Source organism: Diuraphis noxia, unplaced genomic scaffold, assembly GCF_037042655.1.
Source record: "Diuraphis noxia isolate RWA-SAM2 unplaced genomic scaffold, SU_Dnox_SAM2 contig0005, whole genome shotgun sequence".
In the NCBI taxonomy this organism is placed as follows: domain Eukaryota; kingdom Metazoa; phylum Arthropoda; class Insecta; order Hemiptera; family Aphididae; genus Diuraphis; species Diuraphis noxia.
The window spans coordinates 31,862,675-31,877,710 of record NW_028301715.1 but is presented as its reverse complement, the minus strand read 5'-3'; the positions used below and the strand labels follow the sequence as shown (position 1 = coordinate 31,877,710).

General features: G+C 28.4%; 1 protein-coding gene across 7 annotated transcripts in view; it reads right to left on the bottom strand.

Annotated features, from left to right (window-relative positions):
• The window catches only part of trol (terribly reduced optic lobes), a 169,312-nt gene that overhangs the window by 15,296 nt on the left and 138,980 nt on the right, over nt 1-15,036 (bottom strand). For all 7 annotated transcript variants that reach the window (XM_089228212.1, XM_089228215.1, XM_089228214.1 and 4 more), the window contains 35 exons: nt 13,211-13,344; nt 13,053-13,146; nt 12,333-12,470; nt 12,131-12,262; nt 11,845-11,958; nt 11,576-11,769; nt 11,265-11,489; nt 10,901-11,203; nt 10,649-10,833; nt 10,429-10,573; nt 10,025-10,182; nt 9,818-9,957; nt 9,670-9,737; nt 9,321-9,461; nt 9,121-9,258; nt 8,908-9,051; nt 8,638-8,840; nt 8,329-8,554; nt 8,087-8,254; nt 7,827-8,017; nt 7,621-7,750; nt 7,372-7,524; nt 7,043-7,306; nt 6,831-6,981; nt 5,958-6,112; nt 5,714-5,891; nt 5,452-5,588; nt 5,195-5,372; nt 4,843-4,991; nt 4,652-4,778; nt 4,276-4,585; nt 4,061-4,205; nt 629-746; nt 376-556; nt 60-299 (listed from right to left, as the gene is read on the bottom strand). In XM_089228212.1, the coding sequence (XP_089084338.1) occupies nt 60-299; nt 376-556; nt 629-746; nt 4,061-4,205; nt 4,276-4,585; nt 4,652-4,778; nt 4,843-4,991; nt 5,195-5,372; nt 5,452-5,588; nt 5,714-5,891; nt 5,958-6,112; nt 6,831-6,981; nt 7,043-7,306; nt 7,372-7,524; nt 7,621-7,750; nt 7,827-8,017; nt 8,087-8,254; nt 8,329-8,554; nt 8,638-8,840; nt 8,908-9,051; nt 9,121-9,258; nt 9,321-9,461; nt 9,670-9,737; nt 9,818-9,957; nt 10,025-10,182; nt 10,429-10,573; nt 10,649-10,833; nt 10,901-11,203; nt 11,265-11,489; nt 11,576-11,769; nt 11,845-11,958; nt 12,131-12,262; nt 12,333-12,470; nt 13,053-13,146; nt 13,211-13,344 (5,857 nt within the window). The remainder of the gene's footprint in view (nt 1-59; nt 300-375; nt 557-628; nt 747-4,060; nt 4,206-4,275; nt 4,586-4,651; nt 4,779-4,842; nt 4,992-5,194; nt 5,373-5,451; nt 5,589-5,713; nt 5,892-5,957; nt 6,113-6,830; nt 6,982-7,042; nt 7,307-7,371; nt 7,525-7,620; nt 7,751-7,826; nt 8,018-8,086; nt 8,255-8,328; nt 8,555-8,637; nt 8,841-8,907; nt 9,052-9,120; nt 9,259-9,320; nt 9,462-9,669; nt 9,738-9,817; nt 9,958-10,024; nt 10,183-10,428; nt 10,574-10,648; nt 10,834-10,900; nt 11,204-11,264; nt 11,490-11,575; nt 11,770-11,844; nt 11,959-12,130; nt 12,263-12,332; nt 12,471-13,052; nt 13,147-13,210; nt 13,345-15,036) is intronic.

Here is a 15,036-nt window from a genome sequence, read left to right as displayed (position 1 = left end):
AAAAAATAAATGCTGGTTATAATTGGATTCAATATATCAGTAAATCAAATCAATCTTACGGGTAAGAAGAATAACTCTGTGTAAGCTTAGTCCATGTCACCGTGGGTGACGGTTTTCCAGTCGCGCGACAGTGAAGCTTAACTGGTTTTCCTGGTAGTACTGTTATAATACCAGATGGCCTTAGGTTAATAACGGGAACAGATTGGACTTCAAGAACAGCTATAGCTGATGTCATGCCAGCATTGTTTCTGGCTTCACAAACATATTCGCCTGCACTAGATGCTTCCATACCAGTAATTCTAAGACATAATACATTAAGATACTAAGTACATTTGAAATAAAATATTTTAATGATTTCATTTAATTTTGCTATACTTGATTACTCCCGGTGGAATCTCCTCCATTTGACTAGGTAAACTTTCGCCATTGCGTCTAGTCCACTTGATAACAGGTGTAGGAATTCCTCCAGTTACTCGGCATTGGAATAATACACTACCTCCAAGAGTCACAGTTTGTCTACCGCTTGGGTATAATTCAATAGTCGGAGCTTCCCTTCCTAACAAATTATAAATTAATATTATCGATACAAATTTGTTTAATTTATTAATATGTTTTAATAAATACGTACGTTCAATATCAATAATAGAAGATGCTTGTGCAGTCCCACCTTCATTTGTAGCTTTACAAACATATATACCACGATCTTTGACTTGAGCTGATGGTATGCGTAGTACAGATCCACTAATCTAAAAAATCAAAAAGGCATACTACGTTATGTTTGAAAATAAGTAATAATATAATGTACATTTTTTTTGACTATATAAATATTCAAATGCTACAATAAAAAATACCCTCTGTTCCGAGATTGTTTTCTCCAGTACTGAGAAATATACTCAGGACAGGGTTTAATTTAGACTTGATATGTCTAATATCAATTTAATATAATAATATAAAATCTAATATATAATTTATCCATTGAGAGTAGTAAAAAAAATGAATTAATAATTTGGCTTACTGATTTTAATTTGTCTAAAAATTATTAATTTAAATTAAATGTTACTAAGTAATTTGTGGTGTTGACACTCCAAACAATGGAATACTTTTAATTTTATAAGTAGGCACATATAACAAGAAATATATTTGGTTAAATATAATAAACAAATAAAACAAAAATTATTTTAAAAGGTCTATGGATAGATTAAATTAATTGTATTTTAGATTCTGAGCGAAGCGAGGAATGTATTGATTTTACAATGATGTATGTTTTTCATTTTTGTATTTTTTTTTGTGTCTGTCATCACGTTTTGGGGAAGTAAAAGTGCTTCGATTTTCGACTTCAGTACCTCGTTCGATCAGAAAGTGAATCTAGTTGGTACTTTGGGGGGTCAAAAGTAAAAAATATTTTTCTAAATATTCGGGATAAACAAACTAAAAATTAAGGGAAAAACGGGAAACTTTACGCACAATCAGTTTTCGACAAAATCGATTTTAGTTTTTGATATAACTTTAAAACACATGACGTGAAATTTTCACCGAATGTTTATATTAGTATATTCCATCCACCATGCAATTTTCAAAAATACAGTCGACTTAAGTTGAACTATTTATAGACATATGCAATTTTCGATCATTATTAGTTTTTTCAAAATTAATATCGATAAAAATTTATTTATTGGGTAGAAAAGCTTGAAAATTGAATCCAAGGCTCCTAACATATTGTTACAATAGCAGTTGAAAAATAAAAGAAATACATATGTAGTCACAATTTTTTTATAAGCATTCAAATTTTAAATTTTGACTAAATACCTAGCAATCACGAAAATTCGCAAATTATTTTAAGCTAGAAATTCATAAAAAATTTAACACAAGATTTCTTATAAGTTTGTCAACCTTTATCATAAAATAAATATCCACCAGAAAGTCAAATTAAGTTTTTATGAGCGTTTGAAATTTAAATTTTTACAACATTGGATTTTCACTAGATTTCTCATTTAACGATTTTCTTATTTTGGTCTAACTCTAAAACAAATGACCGCAGATACTTGAAATTTTCACTGGATGTTTATAAGGCATTTTCTATATTTGATAAAATTTTTAAAATATTATGATTTATTTTGAGATTATGTTTATGTGAATGTTATCTATATAAAGTTTAATTTTCAAAATTTTTTGACTTTTTTGAGTTATTTATAGACCACTGAAATTTTCGATTTTTATTAGAATTTATTTTTGAAGGGTCGGTAAAAAAATGTTGGATAACCAAAAAAACTTGAAAATGTAATACAAGGTTCCTTATGAGTTGTTCTTATCGTAGCTAAAAAAAATTAAAAATTGTTGGTCACAATTTTTTTATTAGCATTTTAAGTTCAAATATTGACAAAAATTCGTTATAGCCATGAATATTTGAAAATTATTTTGTAATTCAAAACTCATAAAATTGTTTGTATTTATATCTAAGGTTAAAAAATTCAACACTAAATTTTCCATAAGTTTTGCTTCAAATAGCTATAGAGAAAATTTGAAGCATCATTACCTATAGGAAAAATGTTTTGAGCGTTTGAGTTTTAAATTTTTATGAAATCGCTTAACAATAACGATTTATTCTCAAACCAGGTATATGTATATCTATGATAATATAAAGTATTATGAATTATGATAACTACATGCAATGGTTTTGGAAAAATTGATTAACCATGCCTTATGCAAAATGTGTCCTAATTAAAAAATAAAATATTTGTTTCAAAATAAAATATAGGACAATACTCGTATTTAAATATAATATATTTTAGACTAAATCATCTCCGTTCAGAATCGTTTTTCGTATACAATGATACCTATCATTGAATTCAAATTTAACCTACCCTAGTCAGAGGTCCACCCAACCACCTAATGTACAGCAGAGTGGTACCCACTTACCCGCTTTCTTAAACTTTCATATCCTATGCCTTGTTATTGTGAATTGGACATTTTTACAAATTAATAAATAAATAAATAAGTATAAGTAAATAAATATTTACATTATAAACGTACGATGGACTTTTGTCATTTTTTACTGTTTTTTTTTTTAATTTTTTTTTTTTTGTCAACATCTATAATAGAATTAATTAATAGGTATCTGATAAAAAAACGGCTATTAGGCGACAAGATATTAATGAACTTATAACTGACCCATTTAATTGTTTTTTGATTGTAATTAGATGTTAAAACGATTCAAAAAAAGCTTTTTATGAATGAACATTTGTGAACAAATACTTTTTATAAGTGAAATATTATATTAATATAGTAAATAATAAATATACCTATTATTTGCTATTTTTAATTGGATACCAATAATGTCATACTATTTTTTAGGTATTTTGCTTAAAACAAGGTACCTACCTATACTATACTTTTTTTAAGTAACTGTAACATTTTTTGATAAACCGATCAACTATAGTTTTGGTTACTATGTAGGTACTAAAATTATGAAAATAGGTATTTCAAATTAACAGATACAAAGCAGTTGAATTAATTTGAAAATATAGCTAAGCCAACTATTTACAATATTGCAAAAGTAACATTTAATAAGTTATTTTTACTACTTGGAAACAATGTAATAACTATAATTGTTGGCTAATCCAAGCATAAAATAGTTTTAAGCCAACTATTAAAACATTATAAAAGTAACTATTTAATAAGTTATTTGTACTACTTGGAAACAATGTAGGTATAAACTATAATTGTTGGTTAATCCAATTACAAAATATAGTAGATAATAACTTTATAATATAGTTACATCAATCAATAAGTATTGTTAAAAAATAGTATAAAATTGTGTGGTTAAACCAACTAAAATAATTTAACCATATACATTTAGTACATTCAATAATAATTATTGTTGTCACATATGTAACTCTAAGTTATGGTTGGTTCAACTATAAAAATTGTTTAACCAGCTATCTAGTTTTTTCCGTGAGGCAATATGTACTAATAACTCGTATGTGAAACAAAATGATTCTATTATCATGGGGGACAAAGAATAAAAATATAAATGAACAATTCAACAATTGTATATATATACCTGAACATTAGGAGTTAAATTTTCATTGATTTTAAACCATTGTACTTGAAGATTGGGATCAGTAGTCGACAGGCATCTGATTTCCGCGAGGGTACCTTGTGGAACTATTTGCTTGTCTGGTTCAATGCGTAAACTTGGGGGATTTCTTTATTGAACAAAAATCCAAAGTTATTTTTCAATTTTATGCAGTTGTTTGTTCAACAAATTATATTTACCTTCTTTGCACAATATTGACTGGTACTTCTACTTCCGATTCAATCGCTCCAGATCTATATGAAATTGCTGAGCATACGTATACACCAGAGTTGGAAGGTTTAAGACGGCGAAGAGTCAAAAGACCACTTGAACTTTGTTCAGATCCATATGGCAATGGTTGATTTCCTATTTTTGACCATTTAACACCATACTGAGTCTCATCTGAAATGGTACATTGAAGACGTACAACATCACCAGGCCCTGAGTATTGAGGTGGATCTATTGTCAGCGACAATAAATCATTTGATCCATTTATAACGTTTTGGGAAGCTATTTTAATAAAAGTACAAATATTAATTTACGCAGTTAAAAATAATCATAATGTTTTAATTTTACGTTCAATATAAATTGTGACTCTTTGCGAATCAGTTTCGCCATTTTGATTTGTTGCTCTACAGAAATAAGAACCTTGATCAGATTGCTTTACTGCTGGGATACGGAACACACCATCCGCAGAAACGTACTAAATTTAAATCAATGATTTAGTAATTATATTACTTATTTATAATTTACTATAAATAACTCACAGATGGGTTGAACTGTTGATCTAATCCTCTATACCATTCGAGAGTAGGCGCTCCAGGAGACTGACAAATGAATTCAGCTGGATCACCAACTACGAGTTTTAGGTATTTAGGTCTGATTTCAACAGTTGGCTTAATAATATTTGTTCCACCTAGATACAAATATTTTAATTAATACAATTATAATTTAAATACATACATTTTTGCATTAAAATTATGAAATACACGTATCAATTTTACCAATAGTTTTTACATCCAGACGAAATTCTATTTCGAGAGCATGGAATTAAAATAAATATTTGTACATGTTACATTTTACATGAAAATAAATAAATAAATGAATGTAAATTATTACCTCCAACAGCAAGTGTTTTCTTTTCACTGATTGCAGAATAACCATCAGAAGCAGTGCACACATATACTCCAGAATCTGATGTGTCAAGATTTGTAAATAGCAAATATCCTGATCCATTATCGATTGCTCTATTTACAGGTAAACTACCGCCTTCTCTTGTCCATTTTAACACAACAGGCTGAACAAATATTTACATACATTATTATGAATTTTGTTATTTAAATTAATGTATAAGTTAAAAAAAAAATTTATTTTACCCGATTACGTCTAGATCTGGCATCACATCTAAACCTTACAGTACTACCAATTTCCACGATCTCAATCGATGGGTCTGAAACTGTGATATAAATATCTGGTTGACTTGGTATCGGTCTGCTGGTCGTTGTCGTTCGATCTAATATTAAAAAGAAATAAGTTATACAATTTAAAATTAAAATTATTACTATTTTTTTTGAATAAATAGCTAAACAACTTTATTATACAAATTTATAAACTAATCATTCATGTTGACATTCTAACCTGCTATTCTCAGTATTTTTTTGTCACTGAAAGATGAATATCCATCAGATGCTGTACAAATATACACTCCACTATCTGAAGGTTCTACGTTAGTTATATATAAATGACCTGACCCATTGTCTTGTGTACGGTCAGATGGTAAATATCCATTTTCTTTTGACCACGTTATACTGATTTTCTATAAGAATAAATGCAAAATATGTTACAAGTTATTTCAAGAAATTAAAAATAAATAATATTGTACTTGTGAACGACGAGAATTGGCAGCGCAGTGTAATGTAACAGTATTTCCTATTTCAACAATTTCGATTTTTGGCTCAGATATTTGAATATAAATTTCTGGTAGTGGAAGAGGTGGTGGTTTTCTGGTTGTGGTTGTGGTTGTTTGTCTATTATCAACTGCACATAAAAATGTATTAGTTATTGCAACACTAAATTTAGAAAATATTCCTGATATATTAGAAGTATTTTTAGGTAGTTATATTTAGGGTTTGTTTTTATAATTTTTTCATGTTATTAACTGAACTCTAAGAGTGTTGCCTGCAGGTGTATGTAACTTATTAGTTTTCATTTTTTTTTTAAATTATACGTCAAATTCAAATAACACTCCCTCCTTTTACAAAAAAAGAATTGTATTATATTGAAATTATAATTGTCAAATTGCTTAAAATTAAAAAATTGTCTATGGTTCCTTATAGATCTAAATTTGAAGAACTAATATAATTAATGTTTTTTTGGTATAACGCTAGAATATGTCAATGCGGAAATTTGTCCAAGTGTTAACTGTTTGTCATTACTTAAGCTACAGACCACTATTGATAATAAATAATAATACTGTTGTTTAATGTTTAATCTGTAGGTACCAATAAATGTGCGCTAGGCACCTCCTGTTAAGTTTTTGGAAAACCCATATTTGCTTTCAAAAGCTACTTAGCTGATATTTGGAAAAATTTAAGCTATTTGATTTAATGATCTAGAATTAAGCACTAAAATAACAGTGTTTTTATATGTGCAAAATAATTCATGTATCCAGTATTCTCAAAAACGTGATTAAAATATCCTTGTGTTTGCTGAAAAATATGAAAAATATACTATCATTATAAAATATATGTATTACCTAAAGTATTGCATGAAGGCCCGGTGTATCCAGAGAGACAATTACAAGTGACTCTTAAGTCTGAGCCTAGTGAACAGCTTTCTTCGTTAGCATTACATGGGCATCTTGTGCATTGGTCATTGATGTTCTTGTAATATCCAATGCTGCATATCTAATTTGAAAAATAATTTAATTAAGAGTACTGTATATTTGTAACAGATTATTTTGCATACTTCACATGATGTTCCTCTGTGACCAACTGGACATCTGCATATTTCAACACTGGTTGATCGTTCACCACCAGTCTCCGATTCAATAGCTGTATCTAAACTTACATCACTAAGGTAAGTTATATTTGTCTGAGAAGCATGTATCGCACGAATTAGGATAGCTTCAATAGATGAAAGTACTTTCATAAATTCGGCTCTTGATGCTGGTTGTGGTCCTGAAGAAATTAATCGACGCCAACCTTTTTCTACTAAATGAGTACTTAGTACCTATGAAAAAATCATATTCAAGTATACAATTCTATAATAGTTAGTTAAAAGGTGAAAATATATACGGTAGATTCGCCTGGTAAAACTTTTTTATCATTTGATTTAAATAACCATATTCCACTTCCAACAAGTATGATGTCAGTGTCATCACGTATTGTGGAACCTGGAAATGCGGTATAGCGTTGGGTCCAGTTAAGAAAACCTCCATAGGATGTAATCTAAATTTAATAAGAATCCATATAATTGTGCTTAAATTTTTTTTATTATGTATTTATGGTTTAATACATAATTTTCATGTAAATATAATTTAATACCTTATTTCCTGTAAAAGAAGATGGCAATGACCAAAATAGTTGTTCGCCACGATTAGGAGTATAGTCATACCCAATTTCGTTTCTAGACACGTCAGTTGTAAAGCCAGATTTAATGAACCTATTTCTAGTACTAGTAAGACAATTTTTTCAATTAGCTTAATTTCTGAACAACAAAATTTAAAATTATATAAATAAATTATAAATACCTATCAGTTAAAGTAAAACCATGACTTTGTCCAAATAACTGCATTGGAATTTGAGTAATAAATAAATTGGAAGGATAACAGTTTTGAGAGACTCCAGAACAGAAACATTCTAAACATCCTTCTACATGATTTTCTGACAAGTCAAATGTACCAGGTCTACAACGGTCACAACGAGGTCCTTCGACATTGGTCTATAAATGTTGATTATTTATGAATATTTTTTCTATTTATTAATTACTTAATTATAAATTTAGCTGTACTTTGCAAACACATCTATCATCCTGACAAGGTAATAAAGTTCCCCGAGAATCACAATCGCAGACAGAAATCTCTTCATTGGGTTCACATGGTACGCCTTTTAGTGGGTTACCTGTATAACCAGGTAAACACTCATTACATGTATCTCCCGTTGTATGATTTTGACAGTTCTGTAAGTTAAAAATTTATTAGTATACATCATAGTTAATAATTAATTATACTTAATTTTCAGTATATGACTTACAACACAAATTCCAGAATCAGGATCACAATGGTTTGAATGACCGTTACATGTACATGGTTCACATATTTCTAAATATAGACCTTGGCCATTTCTCGTGTATCCCACCGCACAATCTTCACATGACAGACCTTTGTAACCTTCTGGGCACAAACATTCTTCCACTTCAACAGCTCTATTTTTTCCAGTATTGAATGAATCAGTGATTTCAAGCGTAACTGATTGTATTCTGTATATAAAATTATAATAATCAATAATAACATCAAAAAGTATATGTTTTTACTACTGTATAGCCACTAAAAGTATACTTACGCTACTTCTCTAGTACCAGTTGTGTAAGTTGCTTTAATTAATATGAATTTCAAACCAGCCAAGGCCATTAATAAATGTTCGCGATCTGCAACCTGACCATCTGGTCGTTGCCAATTTTGTTCTAATAGTTTAACTGAAGTGGATTTTAAAGTATTTGGTTCTACGTTTTCACGACTATAATGTAATAATCGGATTTTGTTTTCCTGAAATTTTAAAACAAACAATGACAACGGAAATGTTTTTGCTAGAAAAAATTATTTGAATATTTACACTTATGAGTTCAATATCTGGTGCACTGTTTTTGGAAGATTGACCACCTGGAACTGGAACATGTCTTAAGATGTAACTGAGAGAACCACCATATGATGTTATTTTATTTCCCAGAAACCGCGGAGGCAATTGCCAATAATAAACCTAATAATAATATTGCATATAAAAAATATTTTCCTAGTAAATACAGCATTTAACAGTGATTATTTATACTTCTTGACTGCCTGGTGGAAAGTCTCTGTAAACAAGTTCTCTAGTGCTTGAATCCACTTCTACATTTGGCAACGGAACAAAGTTTTTACGCTGAATTAATTTTATGTCTTGGTTGGTTCTAGCAAATGTTGCATGTACCTATACATTATAAGTTTGTGTACATAGTGAAAAATCTCATCGGTCAAATAGCTAACATTTACCTCTTGTCTATACAGCCTCGAACTGGTGCATTGATTGGATACACCCATGCAGAAACAGCTTATGCAACCGAATTGATTGTCTGGTGCAATATTGAACGTGTTAGCCTTACATTGGTTACATAAATCACCAGTTGTATAATCCTAATTAGAAGTTAATAAAAAATAAATTATTAATACTTTATGATTTTTTTTTTATTCTTGTTAAAACTAAAAAATTGAAAAAACATCTTATTACAACAATTATAAGTTATGCTTACCACAAGTGTCAGTAAATAAGACAGCATTAGCAAATAAAAATTAGCATAATTATTTTTAATTGTTTCAGAAATATAAAATGAATAAGACTTACCTTGCAAACACATTTTCCTGTACTCTCATCAGGGAATGGTGATATTGAACCAGCTACATCACATATACCTAAAAAATAATATATTATAAAGTGTGAATACAGTAGTATACCTACCGTTAATGGTAATCTTATTTTTTAGTTTGTTTACCTTGCTTGCAATAATCTCCTGGTTGTAAAGGATTTCCTGAATATCCTGAGGCACATTGTTCACACCTTCGCCCAACATATCCATCAACACAATTACATGTCGGTAACCCATCAGTGTCTAGGTAGCAACCTTTACCAAATCTAATAGAGACAATAATTGAAAAGAGGTTTCATTTTTTTAATTTAAAACAAAAACAATTTTAATTACTGATTGCCAGATGATGTTAAGGGACAAGGACAATGTCTGCACGGTATTCCTCTTGGTGGTGATCCATACATTCCTATTGGACAGACTTCTGTATCTTCTTTGTAACATTGTCCTAACCAGGAACCTTGTTGTCTGCGTATATATCCAGGAGCACAACTCTTTAAAATACCATTAAATATTTAAACACGCATAATGAGATTAAACAAAAACCTGTTCAAATTGTGAATAGTGAATATGAAAATAGTATTCACATAACAAGATGAGAACATTAAAGAAGTAAATAATAATTGACTTAAAAATCATGATTCATAATAAAAATTTTGGAAAGAGTATTTAAAAAAATATACATAGGTAGTAAACTAAATAAATATTTTCATATATTTAATTGTAGATGTGATACTAACTTCACATGATAGACCAGTATAACCTGCTGGACATTGGCATTCCTCAATAAATGCTACATGTTCATTTATATTTTTCATTGTTTGTGCAGAATCCATTTTTATATGTTTTATGTTTGTTTCAGATTGTTGTGAAACATATTGACCCCTGTTGAGCAATTAATATAATATATTAATCAACATTTTTATGGGCAAATATATTAATGGAATATATTATAGATACCTGATTAAAATATTTTCTACATTAGCTAAAACCATCATAACTTCTTCCCTGGTTGCTAATCTATCAGAATAACTGAAACCAGTACTTTCTTTTTTCCAAACATCAGCAAATAATCTAGCTGATACAACTGTGTCAATGCCTACTGGTATTTCTGGACCAAAATACATAAGTTTAACACCATTTCCCTGGTGAAAATATAAAGAATTATTTATTATTCATTAAAACTTATAAACTAAAAATGAAATTTCTTACAATCAAAATAATGTCTGGTGTGAATGTGATTGTATCTCCATTTCCCTCATACCTAACTACATATTTTATGTAACCCCCATAGGATTTAAGCTGATTGCCTAAATAACTTTCTGGGAATTTGAAGTATGGGTATGTATCTTCATATTGCCTTGAAGCATTATTAACTGTAAACACTTGCAAAGCTTCATTTCCATTCACATTTATTTGATGAGCAGTAGAACTTGCTGGTTGTATTTCTACTCTAAATGAAGAAGATTCTATATAAACATTAGCTATTTTAAGTTGATTCAATGATGGTGCATTCTAGAAAAAACAAAATATTAAATTATATTAATCAAAATAAACACAAGTGAGATTTTCAAACCTGAATCTTGAAGAGTTTGGAACTCCTACAATTACTCGAGATTCCAAAACAAAAACAGTTGATACAATCATTTTGAGATAAAGCTACATCATTAAAGGTTCCTTTAGGGCATGTGGTTGGTTGAATTAAATTAGGTCGTTTTACAACTAATATTGTGTCTGGAACTGCTATTTCAGACCCATGTATGTTGATACCTTCACAACTGTATGCACCTTGATCAGCTTCCTAAAATCCATAGAAGAGATGCATATTAAACTAAGTTTAAAACAAAAGTGTATGCAAAAATTTGTTTTATAATATAAGAATTATACCTGAATATCAGGACAAGTGAGTGTACCAAATCCATTAACACTAGTCATTTCACATTTTGTTGGAACATGGCCCCAGTTCAATCGCCATGATATTTCGGGAGTTGGTACACCAACAGCTTTGCATGTTGTTATGAACACATCACCAATTTCAAGTGTTATCAAAGGAGGTGGTGTAGTTTGAAATTGTACTGGAACTAAATTTAAAAAAAAAAATATTGAAATATAATAATTATAACAATGACACAATGTATACACATTATTCTACTTACGACAACCAATTTCATCGCTTCCATCTGAACAATCACTTTGAGAATCACATTGAAATGATTTTGGAATGCACTCTTTATTTCTGCACTCAAATTCACTGTATAAACAGCGAGAATCTATAACATGATGAAACATTTAGTAAAATAGTGTTTCAATTTTTTTACTTATAAATAATTAGTTACAATTGTACAATATCTACAGTACAGTAGGTATAGATGTGTATATCAAAACTTGTATCAGTAGATTACATTAATTTATATATATATAATATATATGTTCATTACACACCCGATAATTTTTGATCACAATTTTGCTCATCAAAATTATCTCCACAATCATCTTGACCATCACACACCCAAGTTTTGAGTATACATTTTTTATTACTACAGCGGAATTCGTTGGGTTGACATCCAAACATGTCTGAAAATGACAATATTTAAAAAAATGTTTACGTATAAATGTTTGTATTTTTAGTTAAATCTAAACATACTGCAACGGGTTTCATCTGATCCATCTAAACAATCTATTTGACCATCACAAACTTTTGACTTTAATATACATTGTTTATTAGAACACGTAGCTTCATTTAAACCACAAGCTTCTAAAGGCCGAACCGTTACATCAATCCCTGAAGTATAAATCACAAATATTATATTAAACATTAAAACATTAAAAATATGCATGCGTGAAATTTATATCTGTAATTATATATACATAGGTATCCTTAAGAAAACGAATATTGAATATACATATGAAATGAAATTATTAATAACCCTTTAAATTAAAGATAATTTAAATAGGTCATAGCCTATAGGTTTACTAAATAACACAATAGTCAATAGATGTACTTTAATTTATAAATGCACCTATATATATATATATTTCCATAATTCAGACATTTTACAATTTTAAAATGATATAATCTACTTACATTTAGATCAAATAAAAATGCCAGCAAAGTAAAAAATACATTTTATAGTAATACACATAATAAAACCAAAATATTTAGTACCTATGAATTTTGGCTCAATTATGTACATACCTGAGTAGCGATTAATATTAAAATTTCTTGTTGCAGGTAAACCAAATTTCCATTTACTATTTATAATTGGTATTACATTTTTGTGTTTCCGTGCAGCTTGTATGCGATAAGTATATTTTTTTTTTATTTAAATTTAAAAGCATCATAATGTTTAGATGTTTTACTTACATGGTTCTACTTTTAGGAAGACAGATACGCGGGATCCCGGGTCGGAAGCTGAGAAACCAATTGCCTCGCACACGTATGTACCACTGTGTTCAACCTTTATCATTTTAAACAGATTAGCATTTGAAGTGATGAAGAATAATAAGTAAATGTAAATTTACCTTAATATTAGGCATTTCTAATCGACCTCCAATGTCTCTAGATCCATGAGGTAAATACAGTCCATTGCCTCGAGACCATCTAACAGGTGCTCTCAGAGGACCTTCATCTCTGCATTGAAATACTACTTCTCTGTCTACGCAATGAATAGAAATATAGTTGTCCATTAATGTAAAATATAATTATTATTTTAAATAAAAAACCCAAACCAAAAATAACATGCGAATAACACGCGAACAACATGCAATACTAAATAAAGATTTATAAGCGATGAATACTAAAAATAGTTAAGTATATTATTAAAATACAGAAAACATCAATTATATAGGTAGATATTATCTACTAGATAATTATAATTAATGATTTAAGTTATCTATATATATATAACTAAATATTTTAATTTTATAATTTTGTTATTTAAAAATAAAATTACTTTCATACAATGTTAATCATTAAGATCTTAAATCCAGACATCACAAATTATGGGGGATTCCCGCTTGGCCGCTTTTGATATATAAATCCCCCATTTATAACAGACCCATGATATTAATGTATTCGTGAAAATTTAAAATTTAAATTTTATATACAAATTGTATAATAAAAAGAAATATTTTTTATGTGATATATGGTTTTAAAAATTATTATTTAAAAAAAAAATGAACTCCATTGACGCATTGACCACCATCATTATACAATTGTCAATATTATATCTATACAATCTGCTTATATTACTGCAAATATCAAATGACCACATATCTATAATACTGTTATATACAATGTTTCGAGTAATCACTAATCAAATGTTATTTCACCATTATAAGCAATATTATAATAAAACAGTAAAATAAATTGACCTAGGTAGTAAATAACTATGATTATTAATTATGAATTAGATTTAAATATTACAAACATTTTTTTCGTACTTAAGTGCTAAGAAATTGTTATTTTAAAATCATTAAGATAGAGAATTAAATTATTTCTGTAATGATATTTTGTTAATACCTCATATTCATAATAATAATTTATTTATAATAATGGTAATATAATTTTTTACACCCAAGTAGTGAATTTAGTATTAACTTACAGAGTAGATATTATGATAAGCAATAACTTTAAAGATAGTAAAACAGGCATGTAACATGGAAATATTTGTTAATTGTTATTTATATATTATTTTGATTAAATATATAAATGGTCATCTAGATCAGTGCTTCTCAACCTGGAAGGGGGCCTTGAAATATTTATTTAATTTAAAATATTTACGGTTATTTAGTTAAAACTTATAATATTATAACCAACCATATAATGATTAACCATTATAGATAAAGTCTAATGTTAAATTTCTATTATTAAATAATAATAAAATTGTTAGGGGGGGACTTGACAGTTTTACATTAAATTTAGGAGCCCTATACATATAACAAAAAAGGTTGAGGAGCCCTGATCTAGATGATCATTTAATTTCTCTAACGTTATGTTTAATTTTGATTATATATTTGGTTTATATATTCTTCATACAACATTCAATGGAAATTGTGTAAAAATTTTCAAAACTATTTGTTTTAATAGACTTAAATGTACTTATATTAGTTTACATCTTTCTTATAATAGACAATTGTATTGATTGATGATTCAAATAACTGTCATGCAAAAGTCTTAAAAACAAACAATACGTCATAATAAAAATACAAACATAATGTTGCAGTTTCATTATGTGTATTGTTGTGATGCATTTATGATTGTCATGCAGTAAAACTGTTAAATAACTTTAATATTATCTACATGTTTTGTGATTCAAATTGTAAGAGTCCCAGACATGCATGATATT